This window comes from Podarcis raffonei, chromosome 5 (genome assembly GCF_027172205.1).
Source record: "Podarcis raffonei isolate rPodRaf1 chromosome 5, rPodRaf1.pri, whole genome shotgun sequence".
NCBI classification, from domain to species: Eukaryota; Metazoa; Chordata; class Lepidosauria; order Squamata; family Lacertidae; genus Podarcis; species Podarcis raffonei.
Window position 1 is genome coordinate 93,118,402 of NC_070606.1, and position 19,257 is coordinate 93,137,658.

Here is a 19,257-nt window from a genome sequence, read left to right on the forward strand (position 1 = left end):
CGGTCCTGTGGAGATCCCTCCATGGTCCGGATCGCGTGCGTGCCCATGATTTTCAGCATCTGTGTCTACGACTTCTGGTGCCGCGGAAGCGATTCCCCGGTTTAACGCAGTGCGTGAGTGGGCAACTTGGTTCGGGGGCGGCTTGTGGGCCGGTCAAACAACCTCCGCCGGGTCGCTTCTGGCCCATGGGCCTTAGGTTGCCGACCCCTGTTTTAAACCAGCATAAGCCCTGAAAAGGGGTATGGCAATGATGGGAACACAGGTTGGGAACACAGTTTAAGTTAAGCTAGTTTAAAAGCATAGAGTAACTCAATCTATTTAAAGGCTTGCTTTCTCCCCGGCAGGTTCCAATCTTCCACTGAATTGTGCACATCCCTAAAGTCCTCACGTATCAGGATATACACTTTCCAGCAGACTGGAAAGTGTATATCAAAACAATGTCTGGGCCCTTTCACTTGGTCCTGTTGCAGAAATGTGACCTTTAGTGAGAGATTATCTTACTTCCTGCTTTAGGAAATTGCACTCCAGAATGGTGGTGGGAGAAAGATCTGGTTTCCATCTCTGAAATGGAATTAACCATTAACCACCTTTACTGTGTAAGCTACCAGTCTGCTGTGCAAAGGCAAAGAGATGTTTTTTACTAATAACGTATAGAATTTACCAAATCTAGATGTGTTAAACTTCAAAATTAAACCTCTCCCACCCTTACTTGCATGCAAGAGGATTATCGGTTTTTGCAGTGTGCTTTGTGCCAATACTAAATGTCACAAATACCAGAGAAACGTCATTTGAAAAACCATTTCATATTTGTTTCTGACAGATTTTATTATTTTACTCTTTTCTTACATGCTAAGTAAAAGTGAAACTTAACTCTCCCAAGAGAGGATGAGGGAAGACATGAGCAAAAAACCACTATGCAGGAATTTGTTCAGGCTTATCTACGTAGCACTGAGCCATGGTTTACCATTAGAAGCAAATGTGGCTAATGCATACAGTCCTTTTCATTTGCTCCTTCTACAGGTGCTTTCAACTCCCTGCCTTAACTCTAGAGACCGGTGGACAGTGTTAACCTATTTTGAGCGCAGAAGCTTGTTATTCAAGGCATTAAGAAAATTTGTGAATACTCATTAAAAGGTCGTAAATGTCTGCTGGCAGAGCAGGTCTAAGTTATAACTCACAGTCTGTTGTACTGTAAATCACCTGTTTGGGGGCCTTTGCAGAAAGGCGGCATATAAATGCAGTATATCAGCAAAACATGGGTTGCGATGCAAAAAATGTATTTTTTCTTTAAACCAATTATTTCTTCTGGTAGAAATTGGTTTCATCCTTACCTCCTCCTGGTGGAAAGATTTTCTTCACTTTCGCTCATCACTAAGACTCTGCTGGAACCTCCCTGACTTGCTTCATGCATTACTTCAATCTGGAAAATGAACACAAAGCAGAGATGTCTGACTAAAGGCTTCTTTTCATCTGCAATACTTTGCTCTATAGAATAACAGCCAGATAGCTGTCAGTAGTGGCTTGTTAGTGTGGTCTGTCTCCAGAACAGCCAGTATCTTGGAGACACACATGCTACAAAATTCCTGCTTAGTAGCATGTCCTATTCGTGATGTAGATCAATAAGAAGTCATATGTATGCTGATAATACACTTTTGTTGCTGTGTGTACAACGATTTTCGTGCTGAAGAATTCTAGTGGAAAAGATTTCTAGTATCTGTAAGCTCATAGGAAGTTTTATATGAAGTCAGACTGTTGGTTCCTGTTCTGACAACTCTCAGTGGCTCTTTGGGATCTCAAGCAGAGTCACCACCTGTTTCTTGATCCTTTCTGTACTAGATTGATCTTGGTCAGTGTTTTTTTCTATGGCTGAGCTATGGCCCCTTCCCTGTTGCAGTTTTTATTATAGCCTAAAAAGACGTGGTTAAACCTGTCACCATCTTCTCATTGTCAGCATCACCCTTGAGCCAGTGCTACGAACTGGACTCATCCACTTCAGCCCGACTGGGCTAGGCGAGCTGGGTAGCACTTCCAGAGACCACCTTCTGCACAGGAACAGGTCAAAGCGCTGTGGACTCGCAGCTTAGTGTTGTGAGCACCGGATTCACTCCCACAAGAAGACAGTCGTCACACAGCAGAGTGTAGCAGAGCATAGCAGAGCATAAACGACTCGGAGAGCAGCTCTGTAGAATATCTTCTTTATTCTATCTACAACTATAATATACAACTATATACAGAGCTAAATGAGGTCTAAACTAAAAAACTGAACTGCACTGAGTGTCTGCAGCTGCTCTTAGCAGCAACCTTATCTAAACACACAATCTCTCTCTAACACACTCTCTCTCCGACACACTGACTGACTCTTTGATGTGGTGCTGGAGCAGAATAAGTAGAGAGCAGAACACGCCTCCTCCTCTCTGGAGAATCAGCAGACTCCTCAGGAGATTCTTGGATATGGGAGGGGTGAAATCTCCTCACCCATAGGCTGCTAAATGACCCAATTCTAAGTGCTGAATAAATTCAGTGTTGTTTTTTTAACAGATCTTAGAAACTCTTCTTGGATTTGGAATTTTAATTTCTACAGTTACTTGTTTTAGAGCTTTTCTTCATTTTCCACCTAGAATTTATTTCTGCGGACTTCCTGCTTTCTAAGGTTTTCTTTCTTCACCTGTTCCCACTCCCTTCCCACGTCCTATTTTGAGCCAGAGAGACTGTGTTTTTTGCTGCTGTTCCCTTGCCTCAAGCAGCTTGCAAACAAGGGAAGCAGTGAGCGCTTCCCGCTCATCAGCTGTTGTGTGGAGCAGAGCGGCAGGAGCACCATGTGCCATTTTAGGGCACTGGGGAGACATTTTTAACGACCTTTTAGAATTGACCTTGTCAACTGAATTCCACTCGCAAAATAGCAACAGTCTGTGGAAGAAGCCACAGATAGGAAACGTGGATTAGAACAATGAAGCTGATGAAACAGCAGGAGACTCTCATAATTTATGGGTCTAAGTGTGATTGCCTCTTTGTTTACTGTGAGACAGTGATATTGAAAAATCACGCCCTGAAATTAAAATCTTTTAATGCTCTGAATGGGGGCAAGGAGAGATGGAAGCGGCTTAGGACATTTTCAGAGTTTAAGACTCTGCCATCAATCTTTTTATCAAAAAGCTAGGCACTAAGCAAAAAATAGTGGGGGTAACTTGGTTTTTCTCGTTTGGAGACTGTACCCAAAGTAAGAAACTACCTTCCTACCTTAATTCCACCTTTCATCTTCTTTACACTTTTCTTTTTCGACAAGTCTGCTTCAGAGATGGATTTGGGAGGACTAGAAATTTCTACTGATTTCCTGTTGGCAGCTGAAATAAGACAAAAAGCCCCATATAGTATCAGAAAATGCAGCACTACCAGAAAAGTCCCCACCCCCACCCCATGAAATCAAGACCATAGTGTTGGGTCACTTCAGAGCAGGGGTTTGTAATCTGCAGTCTGTGAACTTCATTTGGGTGGTCCGTGGCAGGGCAGGATTAAATATTACTATTGATTTTTAATTGCATTTAATTGCTGCTTTTATTTCTTACATTGTATTTTATATTGCCATTTGAACAGTCATTCATCCCAGCTGGTGAGAATGGAGCTTTTTAGAAGCTGCTGTAAATTTTTTTTTTAAAAGATATTTATTAAAGTTTTCAATTTTTATGCAAACAAAAAACAAACAAAAAAATTAAAAAGACATATAGTTCATAATACGTAGTTTTCAATAACATATTTCTCTGACCTCCTCATAGAAGCTGCTGTAATTTTGGAACACATTAAATAAATATTGGTTCACCCATGTATGATCATTCAATCCAACCAAGTATGAGAGGCTCATTCTCATTAATGAGATGCAGGGAGGGTTGAAATTACCCACAGAGAAACATGGGAAATAACTGTTCCGCATGTGGATGAAACAACATAGTTACTATGAGAGTAGAAAAATAAACCAGCTATTGTTATTCTTGAACAGATAAGGGGTGAGAGGACACAGCTATATAGTGTTTGACTTGGATCTGAGCCCATTTGCGCACAAAACTGAGCATGTTCACTCTTCCTTTCACTTGTCCTTCGAAAAAAGGGAAGCCCTAGGGAATGGGTTATGGTGGAATACAGTGAAGGGGTCTGCAGATGGAGTTGAATGAAACTGCCCTGCCTTAGAAGTGAAGGGTTTGATGAATGGAAGAGCAATTTAGAATGTTTAGGTCTTGCATTTTGAGCTCAAATGTGCAAACCTTTTATGGCAGCATAAAAGACATTCATAGAAGGAATGAAGGAGAGAGAGAGAGAGAACAGGTCCTAGTTGCCTTTAATTAAAACCTCCTTCACAGCCAGTAATGCTGGTGAGAAAGAAACCAGTTTGCCTTCCTCAAGGTTGCCCATCAAAATAATATAAACATTTTGGTTTTTATATGGCGCCTTTCCCTTACTCAGGTGCGTCCTTGCACCCAGCTACCGAGAGCACACATGTGAATCACCCACCCTTCCATTCTAGTTTCCCCCTCCCTGTACCTGTGCCAACATGACAGCATGGAATATGTATTCTTTTATCCGAAACATCTGATTATTGCAGGAGGAGCCATCATGGTATCCTTCATATGTTGTACAACTGCAATGTCCATCATCCCCAACCAGCATGATCAGTGGGTTAAAGATGATGATGGGAGCTGTAGTTCAACAACATCTCTGGGGGTTCCATGTTGGTTCCTCCTGGACTATGACCATTGTGATGCATAGGTTGTTGTTGGCACCCATCTGTCTCGAGAGACAATGGAGTGTGCCTCGATGTGACGTCAAACCGCAAGCCTGGGCAGTGTGTATGGAGGTCCTGGGCTGCCCAGACAAGTCTTCCCTCTTGGCCTTACTGCTGAGGTCCAAAGGAATGCAGAGCAATACATTTGGCACCAGCTTGGCTGCAGGGGTTGCCAGAATGAGGTGTACAAAGCTTCATCCAACCATCTTAAGGACTCCACTCTGGATTTGTGTAGGGTTTATTCCAGGCATAGGCAAACTCTGGCCCTCCAGACTTTGGGACTACATTTCCCATCATCCCTGACCACTGGTCCTGTTAGCTAGGGATGATGGGAATTGTAGTCCCAAACATCTGGAGGGCCGGAGTTTGCTTATGCCTGGTTTATTCCTTAGTCTTTTCTTCTCCAAAAGTTCTCCCACAAGCAGTGTTAGAAACTGAGATATGAAAGCTAGGAGCTAAATGGCACCTTAAACCTAGGTTATGGGTGCAACAATGGAATGTCTAGGCACGCTTTTTTATAACAAGAATACAAAGCTGAAAACAAACGAACTGCAGCTAAAATATTAAGTTCATTTTTCACATGGTCTAGTCCTTTTCCTGCCCACCCCCTAATATTCTTAAGAGGGTCTTTTCTTCAGTCTTCAGAGAGTAGCCAGAAGTGGGGAGGCAGAAAAAGGTCCTCCTTTCCTTCCACTCTGCAGTTTTAATCTGAAATCTTAGGTGCACTACTGCGCCCAGAGTTCAGAAACTGCTTCGCTTATGAAATTCCCTTTCGCAAAATGCGCCTAGAACAATGGGAGTTTCAAACACTGCCCACAAGGCAGTGGAAAGTTAGAGTCAGAGTTTTCCTTCTCCTAGATGGACTACCTTCCCAGGTGGATACATTAAGCACAACAACAAAAAACCCTGAATAGGGCTGCAGGCTAAATCTCGTTGGAAAGGTAGCCACTGGCCATCATGTGGACATGGTGCTGCACTTCTTAGGTCGGAGATTGGGTAGCTGTAACATTTGCTAGCTGATTACCAGGTGGATAAGCATGATTGCATAAGCAGCCTTCACCACCAACCTGGTACCTTCCAATGCTGGCTGGGGATGATGGGACTCGTTAGCCAAAGCATCTGAAGGGCACCAGGTTGAAGAAGGCCAGCATAGCGAATCTCCAAGTTTGCAGAAGTTGAGATCATAAGAGGAGCCTGGTGGGTCAGGCCAAAGGCCCATCTAAGTGCAGCTCTCAGTTCTCACGGGGGCCAACTAAGATGCATATGAGAACCCCAGAACTTGCTGCCGGGAATAGGCAACAATAGGATGAGGACTCTTAATGAAACTGGCAGATCTGCACAGCTTAATGGAAAGTGATGGTGTTGTGTGGCCAAGAACCAGACCCCCAAATCTCTATGGGTTCATATCTCACCGAGCTCATTGCATGGCCGTAGGAAAGCTGCTCTTTCTCTCAGCATTAGCCTGCAATGAGGCAATGATCATACCAACCTCTTGTAAACATTTGAGGTAAGGTTTATGGAAATATGGGACGCGGGTGGTGCTGTGGGTTAAACCATAGAGCCTAGGACTTGCCAGTCAGAAGGTCGGCAGTTCAAATCCCCATGACGGGGTGAGCTCCCGTTGTTCGGTCCCTGCTCCTGCCAACCTAGCAGTTCAAAAGCACACCAAAATGTGCAAGTAGATAAATAGGTACCGCTCCGGCGGGAAGGTAAACGGCGTTTCCGTGCGCTGCTCTGGTTCACCAGAAGTGGCTTTGTCATGCTGGCCACATGGCCCAGAAGCTGTACGCCGGCTCCCTCGGCCAATAAAGCGAGATGAGCGCCGCAACCCCAGAGTCGGTCACGACTGGACCTAATGGTCAGGGGTACCTTCGCCTTTACCTTATGGAAATAAGGTTTGAGCAGTAGTGCTTTGAACCGGGCCAATCCCAGCACACTAACCATGTTCTGAGGGCTCAGTGAATCTCTGTTTTTACTGCTTAGACAGGAAAGGGGAGTTCGTTTTCCAGGGTATTAGAGATCATTCACAGCCAATAAGGAACATTCACATTATTTTGCCAGTGCCTGACAACCCCACCAAAACTCACAACACTGCAGCTGTATAGACTGTATTCTGTTAGGCACTTAGCATAATAATACCATTCATGATGTTGCCCATAGAAAATGCAGCCACTGTCTTACATTATTTTGATTGACGTATTTTATATATTGTACTTTTATTGTATATTTATTTTGGCAAATACATATTAATGCTGTTCAACCCTTTGGGAACCTCTGGGCTAAAAAGTTGTATATAAATAAACTATACCGTAATAGCTAATTCAGCTATTCCTGGAGGCAGGAATGACAGGGGCTTTGTTCTTTTTATTGATTTTGAAAGGAATCTCCAGTGAGGCCACTTATACTATAAAAGCATCCCTGAGTAAGAGGAAACCTTGGTGATCAGGGTTTCAATCTCCCGTCCTAACTTTGACATATGTTAAAACTTCCCTATACAGAGGGAGCCAAAAAAGAAAGAGAAGGTCTTTCCCTCACTTCTATTTTTAAAATAAACATTCAAGGTTGTAAGAAGCTAGTGGCTTCCCCAAGAGACAGCAATGGAATTCACATCTGCAGCATTTCCTGAGTCAGCTAATCTCCCCCGGCTCTTTCTACTTTCATCTTTGCTCCAGACGCTTTTCATTAAGCGATTTTCTTTCCTTTTTGCACACCACCAACAATGTGGGATGCCATGATGGATCCAACAGGCAGCCGGATATTTGGACATGGGATATGACTCGCTTCGGGTTTTATTATGCTTAGAAGGACTGGACGGACTCCAGCTGTGTTTCCCTTCAAAACGAAGCTGCTATGTCAGCTTCCGGGAGCCGATTGGTGCAGCTGAACTGCACAAATCTGTGGATATGGACTTGAGCACACATGCGTGGTGTTTGTGGCGTGCTAAAGGAGTTATAATATTGCTTCCACATGCATCAGCATTTCGGTGCATGGATCCATTCTATCTAGACTCACACTCCATCAACAAGGTTGCTGCGGGTTATCCCAGCTCCTCCTTTACAATCCTTTTCCCAGCAGGCAAATACTTCTTTGTTCCAACAGGTCTTTGGGCACTAACTGGCTATTCTGGCAGGGTTTCCTGAGGGTGGGTGCTATACTTTTTCTCCCCTTATGATTTTAAATGGTTTGATTGATTCTGCCTTTCTCCTGAGTGTAGGACCCAAGGCGGCTCGCAGCATAAATTAAAATGGACAGAGCCCAAAGTACATACAACAAATATAAATTTGTAATGTGTACTTTGGCTCTGTCCATTTTAATTTATGCTGCGAGCTGCCTTGGGTCCTACACTCGGGAGAAAGGCGGAATCAATCACTTATAAATGCCAGCCCCCCAGAAGTGCAGGCATGTCTTTCAAGCCTTGGATTCAAAAGTACGGGACAGAAGGCCCACTTAACACCCCATTCTGTGCCATACCTAATGTCTATTGTTATTATTAACATTATTAAAAGCAATTTTTATTGGTTTTAAGAAAATGCAAAGATTTAGGATAGTCGTACAATGTAGCTTACAAATCTTAATCAGACATTTTGTTTAAAAAATGTGCAGTACAAAAAAAGCAATAAACAAGTGGTCAGGATCAGAGCGGGGGAAAGGGACTGTTCGGCACATATTTAAACATTACAACAATAAACAGAAAATGGAAAGTCATGTTTTGAGTTTACACATTGGTATAGAGAGACAGCACATAGGGAGAGGGAGGATCATCATACGTATTTCATCAAACCAACCACAAACTTCTGAACGCTGGGTGCGGGTTCAAATGGTGCGAGTCATCCTTTACATACTCAACAAAACCATACCATCTTCCAAAGAATCGGTTTCTTTTGTGTGGTTCTCTTGCAACTCTTAATTCACAGGTAACTTTTTCCAACAGGGCTCTTTCCTACCCTTTGTCGTGCCATGCTAACATGATAGACCTGGCTAAATCTTTCCAGTGCCTTACCTAACGTGGCTGGCCGGATGCTTTTGGGTGACGCTCGCTTTGGTGACGACTCGGGATGTGGGGCAACGGGCTGCACTGGGCGGGTCTGCTTGGCTGCCAACTTCTTCAGGCTCACTTGCCTCTTGTCAAACATTTCTTGCACATCTTCCAGCTTTTGTAGAACTCTTTGGGCATTGCTCTGGTGGAAGAAAGCAGGTGCAGAATATCGTTATGGGTTTGGCGGAGGGTATGTTTGTCAATCTGGATGACACCCTGAACCCCTTCCAGGCCTGCTTTGAAACTGTAAGACGAAAGCAACCAAACCAGTTCCTTTGTTAAACTGATGGCTTTGGCTGGCCAGTTAAGTACTACTATTTACCATATGCACAGAGGTCCGCTCTGTTGCTATAGACACAAATGGATGAGCCTCTTCTCACCTCTTCTAGGAGGAAGAACAATGTGCCAAGGGGAATTGGGCATGTGGGAGTTGTGTGTGAGAGATGGATAGCTATTGGTCTGCTCTTTGCTAGACTTGCAGCGCCCCTGGAAAACAAGCAGGGAAGAAGGATCTGTTGAGGTGTTAAGACTGTGGACCCCTCCATCCTATCCTCAGGTTGCACATGTTTGTAAATAATCCTAAAGACTCAACAGTCTCCATTGACCTTCACTCCAAGGAAACCAAACCTGGATAAGCACTGGAATCCCTGCAGTCCCTCGCTGTTCCGACTTTCTTGCACCAGAGAGCTTTAACCCACTTTAATGGGGGAATCCTAAATTTCCGGAATGAGTTTAATCCCTCTTGCAAAATACTGGCAGGCCGGAGGCAGCCTATGACTTTGAATGCCAGAATCACAAGGGGGGAAAGTGCTGTTGCCCTTACGTCCAGCTTGCGGGCTTCCCAGAGGCATCTAGCTGGCCACTGTGGGAAACAGAATCCTGGCCTAAGCAGGAAGGCCCTTTGGTCTGATCCAGCAGCCAGGCTCTTCCAGTGCCCTTACCTTGATCTCTGGCGTCAGAATCGTATCAAACTGATTGTAGAACTCCTTTGCAGTCAACAGCTGGTGGTCCTTGGCGGTTTCCAGGAATCTCTCGATGTCACAAAGTGCCGTTTCAGCTCCCTCTTGTGACTGACACTTGTCTACAGCTTGGGAAGCTAAGAGGTAGATCCCAGCTTCACACCATTGGCTTGCCTGAAAGGAGGAAAAAGTGTGCTGTTAAAAACGTCTAATGTTAAGGAGTCTTCAGTCTTTCTAGTCTGGGCAAAGAGCAGCCCAGTGAAAAAAGTGGAGGGGGCTCTTGTACCTTTAATAAGTGCATACCTTCAATGCAACTATTAAATGTGCAGGAACTTTGTCCTCTTTGGCTACCCCACATGAGCAGTGGCACTTTTTGGGAAGGGCAGGGGGGCAATCCAACACCATTGCTGTGTTGCAGATTCCACACATTATTCCTCAGAAGGACCTATGTGTTGGGCCAACTCACTGGTTCTACACAATGGCTGCATACACACCATACATTTAAAGCACTGCTCCCCAAAGACTCATGGGAACTGTAGTTTACTCATCACAGAGCTACAATTCTAAGCACCCTCAACAAATTACAATTCCCTGGATTCTTTTTTTGGGGAAGGGAGTGCTTTAAATGTACGGTGTGTACACAACCAGTGATTCTTGGTATAAAAAATTAAAATCAAGAGTACATGCAGGGCTTTTTTTTTCAGCTGGAACTCACCAGAACTCAGTTCTGGCACCACTCAGATGGGCGCCATTCCCATTATAAGAGAACAAGGGAGGCGTTCACGGTGAGTTCTGCCACCTCTTTTTCTAGAAAAAGAGAACTGAGAAGAAGTATCCCATAATAATGGCGGAGGGGGGTGGGTAGGCACGGAAACAAAATGCTTGGTAGGCCTGAGGCTTCATTGAGAAGTGCAATGGGTGTGCTAGGCAATGGGCGCTGTGGTGATCACACAGGGTCCCCGGACGTGTAACGGTCTATTGATCCCTGTGCCATCACTGTGCTTGCTTCCCCGCTGCCCCCAACTAGTTACTCTCTGGTAAAACACTGAGTCCAGGCAGTTGTTAAAAGTGAACCAAAAAAACCCAAGTTTATTTTACAGACATTAACAAGTTTATGGTTTCTCCGATAATATTCCTGACAGTACCTTTTCTTTACCGGCCTATACCTTCCTAATACCTTCTGACTGATTATCTCAACTGTATGACTGACTCCTCTTAACAATTTCTCTCACTCTCTCACACCAGACTAGCCCAACCCATAGACTTATCTTCTCTGTCTCTTCTAACTCCAGACTGTCTTCTCCACCCTAACTCTAAATCTATTTCGTGCCCAGGCGGTCATCGCGGGCTACAAAGGGAATTCCACCTGAGAGGTTTCAGGTCACAAATGCGTGGGTTGGTTTCGCACAGTGCGAACCTAAGGTTTGTGAGGTTCAACAAGTGCCTAACAACGATGCCAGGAAGGGGCGGAAGGCAATGGGGAAGGTGTTGAACACTCAGAAGTCCTCTCAAAATATGATTCGAGAGGGGGTATGGAGAGAGGCTCAGAACTTACAGGGTTAAGAGTTCTGAGTGATGACGTCTCACATTTTGAGGCGGGTTTAGAACACTGAAGGGAGGGTTTTACTGCGTCTCTCAGTGTGTGTGTTTGCTCCGTGGAGAGAGCAGCGATGAGCGAACTGTCGCCGGGAAATTTATAGCTGTTGTGTTTTGCTAAGGAATAAAGACTTTAAAGATAAGGAGACTGCTGCGTTTCAGCCTGAATTATTGCCCTCACACGAACGCCGTTTCTGCTTCTGTTCCGCTGTGTTTACGCTCTGCTGAGTCAAAGGTCCCTGGGGGAAGACCAGAGCCGCGCAGAGAAGTGTGCCGGACGCCATTGGGTTCAATAGGTTTGTGTGGCTGCCTCTTTGGTGTGCATCACTTGCCTGTTTCATGCTGCTGTCAGGTTAATCTTTCATCTTCAGTTAAATACTATGAAAAATCAACATTCCCTGCCCTTGTGTCTGCTAGTTTCACACTTCTTACCTTATCTAATTGTTTGTGCAATTCCAGCGACTTCCCTAAAATATCGTATTTTTTCTTGGTCTCGTTGGCAAAATCATCGCAGATGCGCCTGAGTTCAACACACTTTGGTCTAATGGAGTCAACTGCATAATGGTTGTTTTGGATCAGCTGGTCTCCATGGAGCGCTAAGGACTGGGCTTTTTCCAATGGCTCCTGTGGGGGAAAAAACATAACATGAAAAGCATTTTTAAAGGTTTAAGATATTATGAAATAAGGTTCAGGTGAAGCGGACACAAAGGCAGTAGTCCAAGTGGGAGATAACCAGCGCATGCACCACTCTGGCGAGACAGTCTGCAGGCAGGGAGGGTTTCAGCCTGTGTACCAGATGGAGCTGGTAGACAGCCGCCCTGGACACAGAATTAACCTGCACCTCCATGGACAGCTGTGAGTCCAAAATGACTCCTAGGCTGCACACCTGGTCCTTCAGGGGCACAGCTACCCTATTCAGTACCAGGGTGTCCTCCACACCTGCCCACCTCCTGTCCCCCAAAGACAGGACTTCTGCCTTGTCAGGATTCAACCTCAATCTGTTAGCCGCTATCCATCCTCCAACCGCCTCCAGGTGAGCAACTCTCAATGATAACAACAGAAGAAGGGCCAGGGACACATCTAGTCTTGCATCTTGTTCTCAAGTGTGACCAACTAGATGCCTGCGGGAAACCCTCAAGCAGGACCCATGCACAAGAGCACTCTCCTCGCTTCCTGTGCCTTCCAGCAGTTGGTATTCAGAAGCATTGCTGCCTCCAGCTGTGGAGGCAGAGCCAAGCCATCATGACTCACAGCCATCAACAGTCCTCTCCTCCATGAATGATGAAGAAGGCCTCTTTGTCTGTGCTCCCCCTGCTGGCGTAAGGGCTCTTGGCAGGTGCCCAACTTTTCCAGCTCTCGATGCTGGTCCTGCAACTAAGTATTATAGCTGCATTTCCTCGCCACCAGCCTTTGCTGCCCTGTCTCTTTCTCTCACACCTCCCCTCTGTAGTTTCTGACTGTAAGTGCTTTGTGCCAGGGGCCTATCCTTTTTTTTTCTTTTTCGCTTGAGAAACTCTGCAATGTGCCCCGTACTTTTACAACGCTAAAGTAAACAAACAGTTTCTGATATCCGTGATACGCTCTTATAAGGCCTGTAGCTTGCTTTGCTTTTATAAGGTCTATAAAACAAAATTAAAGCAGGCAAACCTGTCCTCTCTCTTCTAATTGCTTCCGCTCCTTCAGAATGTTCTCCACGCGGGAGACACTGTCTCCAATATCTGTGAGACCTGCCTGCACTTCCATCAGGTTGTCCAGGGCCAGTTTGACCTATAGAAGAATATTTGCAAAAAAACAACACAGATGGAACAAATTAACAAGCTTCCTGGCTGTTACCTGGTCATAATCAAGGCCATTTAGAAATGGCCATAGGAGTAGGACACTTCTTCTGCTAATTGTTTACTATGTATTTGCCTGTTCCTTCAATTTCCGTACCGCAAATCGCACAAATCTATCTATGTAATGTATAAAATAAACATTTTAAAGCAATACAAAACGTTTCTACCCCACATTTTAGGATGGATGTATATAGGATCATCATATGGTATGTGCAATCATCATCTGAGACCCTTCTTTATGAGGTCTGGGGGGTGGCAACTGTGGGGTCTTCTCTGTGGTGGCTCCCCATTTGTGGAATGCTTTCCCCAGGGAGGCTCACCTGGTGCCTTCATTACATATCATTAGGTGCCGGGCAAAAACATTCCTCTATAAACAGCCTTTGGCTGATTAAACAATCTAAGACCTTTTAAACTGGAGGGGGGTATTACTGTTTTGTTTGTTATTATGTTATGTATTTTTGTGTTTCTATACTGTAAATCACGCTGTGATCCTCAGATGAAAGGTGGTATATACCGTAAATTTAATAACTAAAAATAAAATATATACCCTTGGAAGGTGGCTTTCCTGTACAATAACCATATAGTCTCGCAAAGACCCATGTTATAGGCTCAATTAGCAAATATAAATTACAGAACACAATTGTGATAAAACAGAGTTCCAAATTATTAAAATAGCATCTGGGTATGCTAAAACAGCACCATTAAACATAACATCAAAATATTAACAGCTAGGCAGGTATTTGAGAAAACAGAGCTCTACATTTATTTTTATTTATTTCACAAAATTTATATACCACTTGATTGTAGAAAACCTCAAAGCAGTTTACAAATTTCTCCAAATGCAGAGTAAATCCAGGCTTGCTGCTGAGACAGCTGACTGCGGCAGAGATAAACCATCTGGGTCACTGCCTATGCATTATGCCTCCACAATGTAATGTGAATTGTTTGACATTATGTCCCGTGGGGTCATGGGTTCGAGCCCCGAGTTGGGCAAAAGGTTCCTGCATTGCAGGGGGTTGGACTAGATGACACTTGTGGTCCCTTCCAACTCTATAATCCCATGATTCCATGTGTCTTTGTCTGTGAATTTCATACAAGGCACATGTTAACTGGAACCAAGACTCGCCACACAACAATATGCTAAACCTGACTGGTGAACCCACTGCTTGGGCCAACACCAAATGTTTAGGAAAAAATTCTTTCAGCCCAAGGGACTCTGAATACACCTTCCTTTCCAAAGAGCTGTCCAAACTTGGTTATGAACATTATGTAATAGCACTTGTAAGGAGGCTGCGTTTTGACACCTTATTGTGGTAATAATTAATGCTTATCACCCTCAACAGATATTTCACTAGGAGGGGGGGAAAGGGGGGAGGGGGAGCCAGTCTAAAAATTGTGCGGGATAAATCAAAAATACCTCTCTGAAATCCTGCTCAAAGTGTCGGAGCTGCAAGCACTGTTCAAGTTTTAGGTGGTGTTTGGACCAGAACTGATCAAAGGCTCTCTCTGTTTCGTCCAGCTGAGCTAGCAACCTGTTGAGGCAATTAGAGAACAGCATTTGATTTGGGTAGGCAAATGCTTCCCTCGAATTCAGAGCAATGAGATCAAGTAGAACCAGACGAGGGAGGAGCAGTAGCTCAGAGGCTGGACATTTGCTTTGCATGCGGAAGTTTCCAGGTTCAATTTTCAGCAATATCCAAGTTTAGATGGGAGAGACTCTTGTCTGAAACCGTGGAGAGACAGTGTCAGGCAGTGTGGACATGACAGAACCAGAGGGCCAACTACAAACTGCATGCCTTTCTCTTACTGGTTTCCCACAGGCATCTGGTTGGCCTCTGTGAGGACAGGATGCTAACTAGGTAGGACACTGGCAGGCTCTTCTTATGTTCTCTAAGAAACAACACATGCAGACTTGTCGACAGTGCAAATTGAAACTGAAGACAAATTCACGCTTTCTCAAGGAGACCATCTTGGCTGCGAAATTCTGGAAGACCTGCTCCCTGCCTTGCAGGCCTTTCCCCACCTGGCCTGGGAGGCTGAGGCCCTGACTGACTGGCCCTGACTGACTCCAGCTACAAAAGCTGAGGTTAATGAAGATACCAGAGACATAGCTGTCAACGTTTCCCTTTTTTAAAGGGAAATTCCCTTATTCCGAATAGGATTCCTCGCAAGAAAAGGGAAAAGTTGACAGCTATGGCCAGAGACCATCTTGGCTGTGAGTCCTTGAAGGCTTGCTCCCTGCTTTGCAGGCCTTTTTCACCTGGCCTGGGAAGCCAGAGCCCGGACTGACTCCAGCTACAAAAGCTGAGGCTGCTGAACAGACTCTTGAGCTGGGGGGTTGTTTAGGAGGGGGTTGTTGCTGTTATTGATATTAATTGTTTGTACCTTTATTTTATCATCTTATGATTTATGTGGAAAGGGTTCAGTTTGGCTGTGTACGTTTTGATGCTTTTATTGTTTATGACTACTTCTGTTACGTTTGTAATTTTCTGTATGGTTGCAAGCCGCCTTGAGCACGGTTTCAACTTTGGAAAGGCAGCATGCAAATAAAATGATTGATCGATTGGTTAATCAGAAAGCTGGTTAGAAGCTGAGCTCTTCTCTGACCTTTCCACGGTTGCCACGTTTTCCAGCTCGTCTGGGCTCAGTTTGCTGGTGGCACTTCGGGTGACAGGCTCTCTGATGCAAGTCAGCAGCGTGGCCCCTTGTTTCACCGCAAGTTTCAGCTCATCCTGTTGAGAGAGGCGGGGGAGAGAATAAATGTCCTCATTTCATCAGAATATCCCATAATATCACCAGGAGATGCTGGGGCTAGACCTAAGGACTACCAGATCTGTACACTGCTGCCCTTTCTAATAAGTCACTGAGAACACAGGTCAAAATGTTCCTTAAAGGTAAAGGTAAAGGCACCCCTGACCATTAGGTCCAGTCGTGACCGACTCTGGGGTTGTGGCGCTCATCTCGCTTTATTGGCTGAGGGAGCCGGCGTACAGCTTCCGGGTCATGTGGCCAGCATGACTAAGCGGCTTCTGGCAAACCAGAGCAGCGCATGGAAACACCGTTTACCTTCCCACCGGAGCGGTACCTATTTATCTACTTGCATTTTAATGTGCTTTCGAACTGCTAGGTTGGCAGGAGCTGGGACTGAGCAACAGGAGCTCACCCCGTCACGGGGATTCGAACCGCCGACCTTCTGATCAGCAAGTCCTAGGCTCTGTGGTTTAACCCACAGCGCCATCCGCGTCCCTCAAAAATGTTCCTTAGGTGTCCCTTATTAAGATCCACCCACCCACCCAAACCAGCTATTGGCTCTCCCTGACCTGGAAAGTGCCCTCATTGGCCCCATTTCCCCAAAGGTAGCATTTGACTGGCTCAGCTCACTGCAACATTCCTCGCTTTGGGGAAAGGGATTTGAATTAGAATGGCGGTAGGTGGCTGCAGCCAAGGGGGTTCGCTTCCTGGTGCATCACAGCTTGTTCCCACCGCTGTCACCATCTCTCTGGCATCAGCTGGGTCCCCTGGGCTGTGCCATAGTCCAGCTACTAATGACATTAATACTTCCTTCTGAGTCTGACAGCCTAATTATTCCCTACTTAAAAGAAAACATCACTGACTGTAACACTGTATTAATAGCCATAAGCTGACTATATGATCAAGGGGTCCATGTGAGATGCCTGAAGCAGGCAAATCTGCCATCTCACACTGGTGTGAGTGTTTTGAGTAAACATGCAAGAGCATTTAAGTCAATGAATAATATGCATTTTAGGTCACAATCCAACTCTTGCCCTGCCCTGCCAGCAGGACTTTATGTGGTGATGGGAGTTGTACTTGTAGGGCACCAGGTTGGCAAACAATGGTGTAGCATCATGCAAGGACTATACATCCATTCTCCCTTCCCTTACAGGACAGTACAAGGGAAAAAGTTGTTTTTAGATCGAAGTGTCGGCACTGACTAATTGCATTATTTTTAACAATGCTAAAAAGAGCAACAGTGAGTGGGTGCAATAATTATCCGGAAACACTTTAAGAAGCTTCTGCGAGGCCATCCAAGAAAGCAAAAGATTACTGGAGAACTGAATGCTGAATTACATACCACATACAAAAGGTCCCAGGTTCAATCTGGGAGGAGTGTTTTAATTGTAATTGCTTTTAGAATGTTTTACTTCTTATAGAATGATTATTTTTTTTGCTTGTTTTTGTTTTTAAATTGTGTATCAGTTTGGCCCCCTTGGTTTCTTGGGGAGGAAGCATGGGATAGAAATTCAATAAATAAAGACTTGAATATTTGGAAATGTGCTTTTTCCTGTAAGACCAATTGCAGTCGTTAACAGTTGTCAACTGGTTTACCACACCTATCAGCCAATCACCCATTCCCACCACCCTTTTGAGTAATACCCCACCTCACCCTCTCACTATATATAAGGGTCTGGTGACTTCTGTTTCAGTGTATCTGAAGAAGTGTGCATGCACACGAAAGCTCGTACCAATAACAAACTTAGCTGGTCTCTAAGGTGCTACTGGAAGGATTTTTTAAATTTCTTTATTTTGTTTCAACTACGGCAAACCAACACGGCTACCTACCTGTAACTGGAAATGTGCTGTTTTGAGAGGAATTTTATTTTGTGAGAAAATGCTTTATTTAAATATGAACTTCCATGTGTGTGTTTTTAAATTTGCAGATTAATGTGGTGATGAGACAGAACGGACTTAGGAACGAGCACACACAAAAGTGATGCAGCTGATTCACCCATGTCTGTTTCCAGCCTTTGGACCTGACCAGCATCCCAGAAATCTAAGGATGAACTGGAGGGGTGTGCAGAAATGGCAGGCCTGATGCACTGAATGCCCCCTTTCTCTTGGCACTGGAACTCTGCGCATGCTCACCTTCAGCTTGTTGTGCTGCTCTGTGTGTGAAGACAGGAGCTCCTCCGTACACTGCACATCGTTGGGAAGTTCCGTCTCCGCCAAGTCCGTTCCAAAAGTCTGCAACATCTGCGCTATTGTTTTCACAGTCATGGCGAAATTCTCAATGGCCTGGAAGGATTTTAATAATAATAATAATAATAATTAATAATTATTTTTATTTATACCCCGTCCTCCCCAGCCAAGGCCGGGCTCAGGGCAGCTAACAAGCAATAATAAAAACAAGTTGAATGAATACAACTTAAAAACAAGATTAAAATGCAACAATTAAAATATTGAAACATTAAAATATTAAAATGCAGCCTCATCACAGGAGGAGAAAGGAAAAAGGAAAAAGAAAGAGGGGGAGGGAATCAAATTGGCTCCAAGCCAAAGGCCAGGCGGAACAACTCTGTCTTACAGGCAGTGCGGAAAGAAATCAGATCCTGCAGGGCCCTGGTCTCATGAGGCAGAGCGTTCCACCAGCCGGAGCCAGTGTTGAAAAGGCCCTGGCCCTGGTTGAAGCCAATCTAACTTCCTTAGGGCCCGGGACCACTAGGGTGTTGCTATTTATGGACCTTGAGGCTCTCCGTGGGGCAGACCGGGAGAGGCGGTCCTGTAGGTACGAGGGTCCTAGGCCGAGAATTTTGCAGGTGGAAAGACTTTTGAAAATGCACTGGCCTAAGTACCAAGCCCAAGCCTGGAATACAGAATACTGCATAAAGGGAATAATCACATCCCCTACTCTAACCTTCTTTTGCCTCTGGCCAAATCGACCACTTGCCTGTGGCCCCCAGAAAGGATGCAACCCTCAGGCTGAAAACTTTCATCACCCTTGATTTAGATTGCTACTTATTTACTCCTTTCCTATCTCTTCATACCTCCAGCTAAAGACCAAAGCAGGCACAATAATAGATGGCTGGGATTGTTGCTAATACGCTTGTCCTGTTTGCGTACAAAGTGAGGGGCAGGAGGGTCTAATTTTAACATCAAAAGGGATGTGTAGGTGTGGGGAGCCAAATCTCCCCTTGCCTCCCTGCGCTCTGTCACTTCAGATTCCTTGAAAGTTGGTATCCATCTTTCTCCAAAGAATGCCTCTGGAGTTGAAGTCAAATTGCTGCAGAATCACAGCGCCTGCTGTGGCTGCAGAGACCAGTA

The 19,257-nt window shown here is 44.9% G+C and overlaps 1 protein-coding gene across 12 annotated transcripts in view; it reads right to left on the reverse strand.

Moving 5' to 3' along the window:
• Positions 1 to 19,257, reverse strand: part of MCF2L2 (MCF.2 cell line derived transforming sequence-like 2) — a 228,299-nt gene that overhangs the window by 139,279 nt on the left and 69,763 nt on the right. For all 12 annotated transcript variants that reach the window (XR_008330737.1, XM_053390639.1, XM_053390647.1 and 9 more), the window contains exons 7-15: positions 18,082 to 18,231; positions 15,805 to 15,929; positions 14,615 to 14,729; positions 13,010 to 13,129; positions 11,795 to 11,986; positions 9,749 to 9,940; positions 8,772 to 8,949; positions 3,238 to 3,341; positions 1,332 to 1,420 (exon numbers count right to left, since the gene is read on the reverse strand). Coding sequence is in view for 11 of the 12 variants with exons in the window: in XM_053390639.1 (XP_053246614.1) it covers positions 1,332 to 1,420; positions 3,238 to 3,341; positions 8,772 to 8,949; positions 9,749 to 9,940; positions 11,795 to 11,986; positions 13,010 to 13,129; positions 14,615 to 14,729; positions 15,805 to 15,929; positions 18,082 to 18,231 (1,265 nt within the window). In the remaining variant the exon portion in view is untranslated. The remainder of the gene's footprint in view (positions 1 to 1,331; positions 1,421 to 3,237; positions 3,342 to 8,771; positions 8,950 to 9,748; positions 9,941 to 11,794; positions 11,987 to 13,009; positions 13,130 to 14,614; positions 14,730 to 15,804; positions 15,930 to 18,081; positions 18,232 to 19,257) is intronic.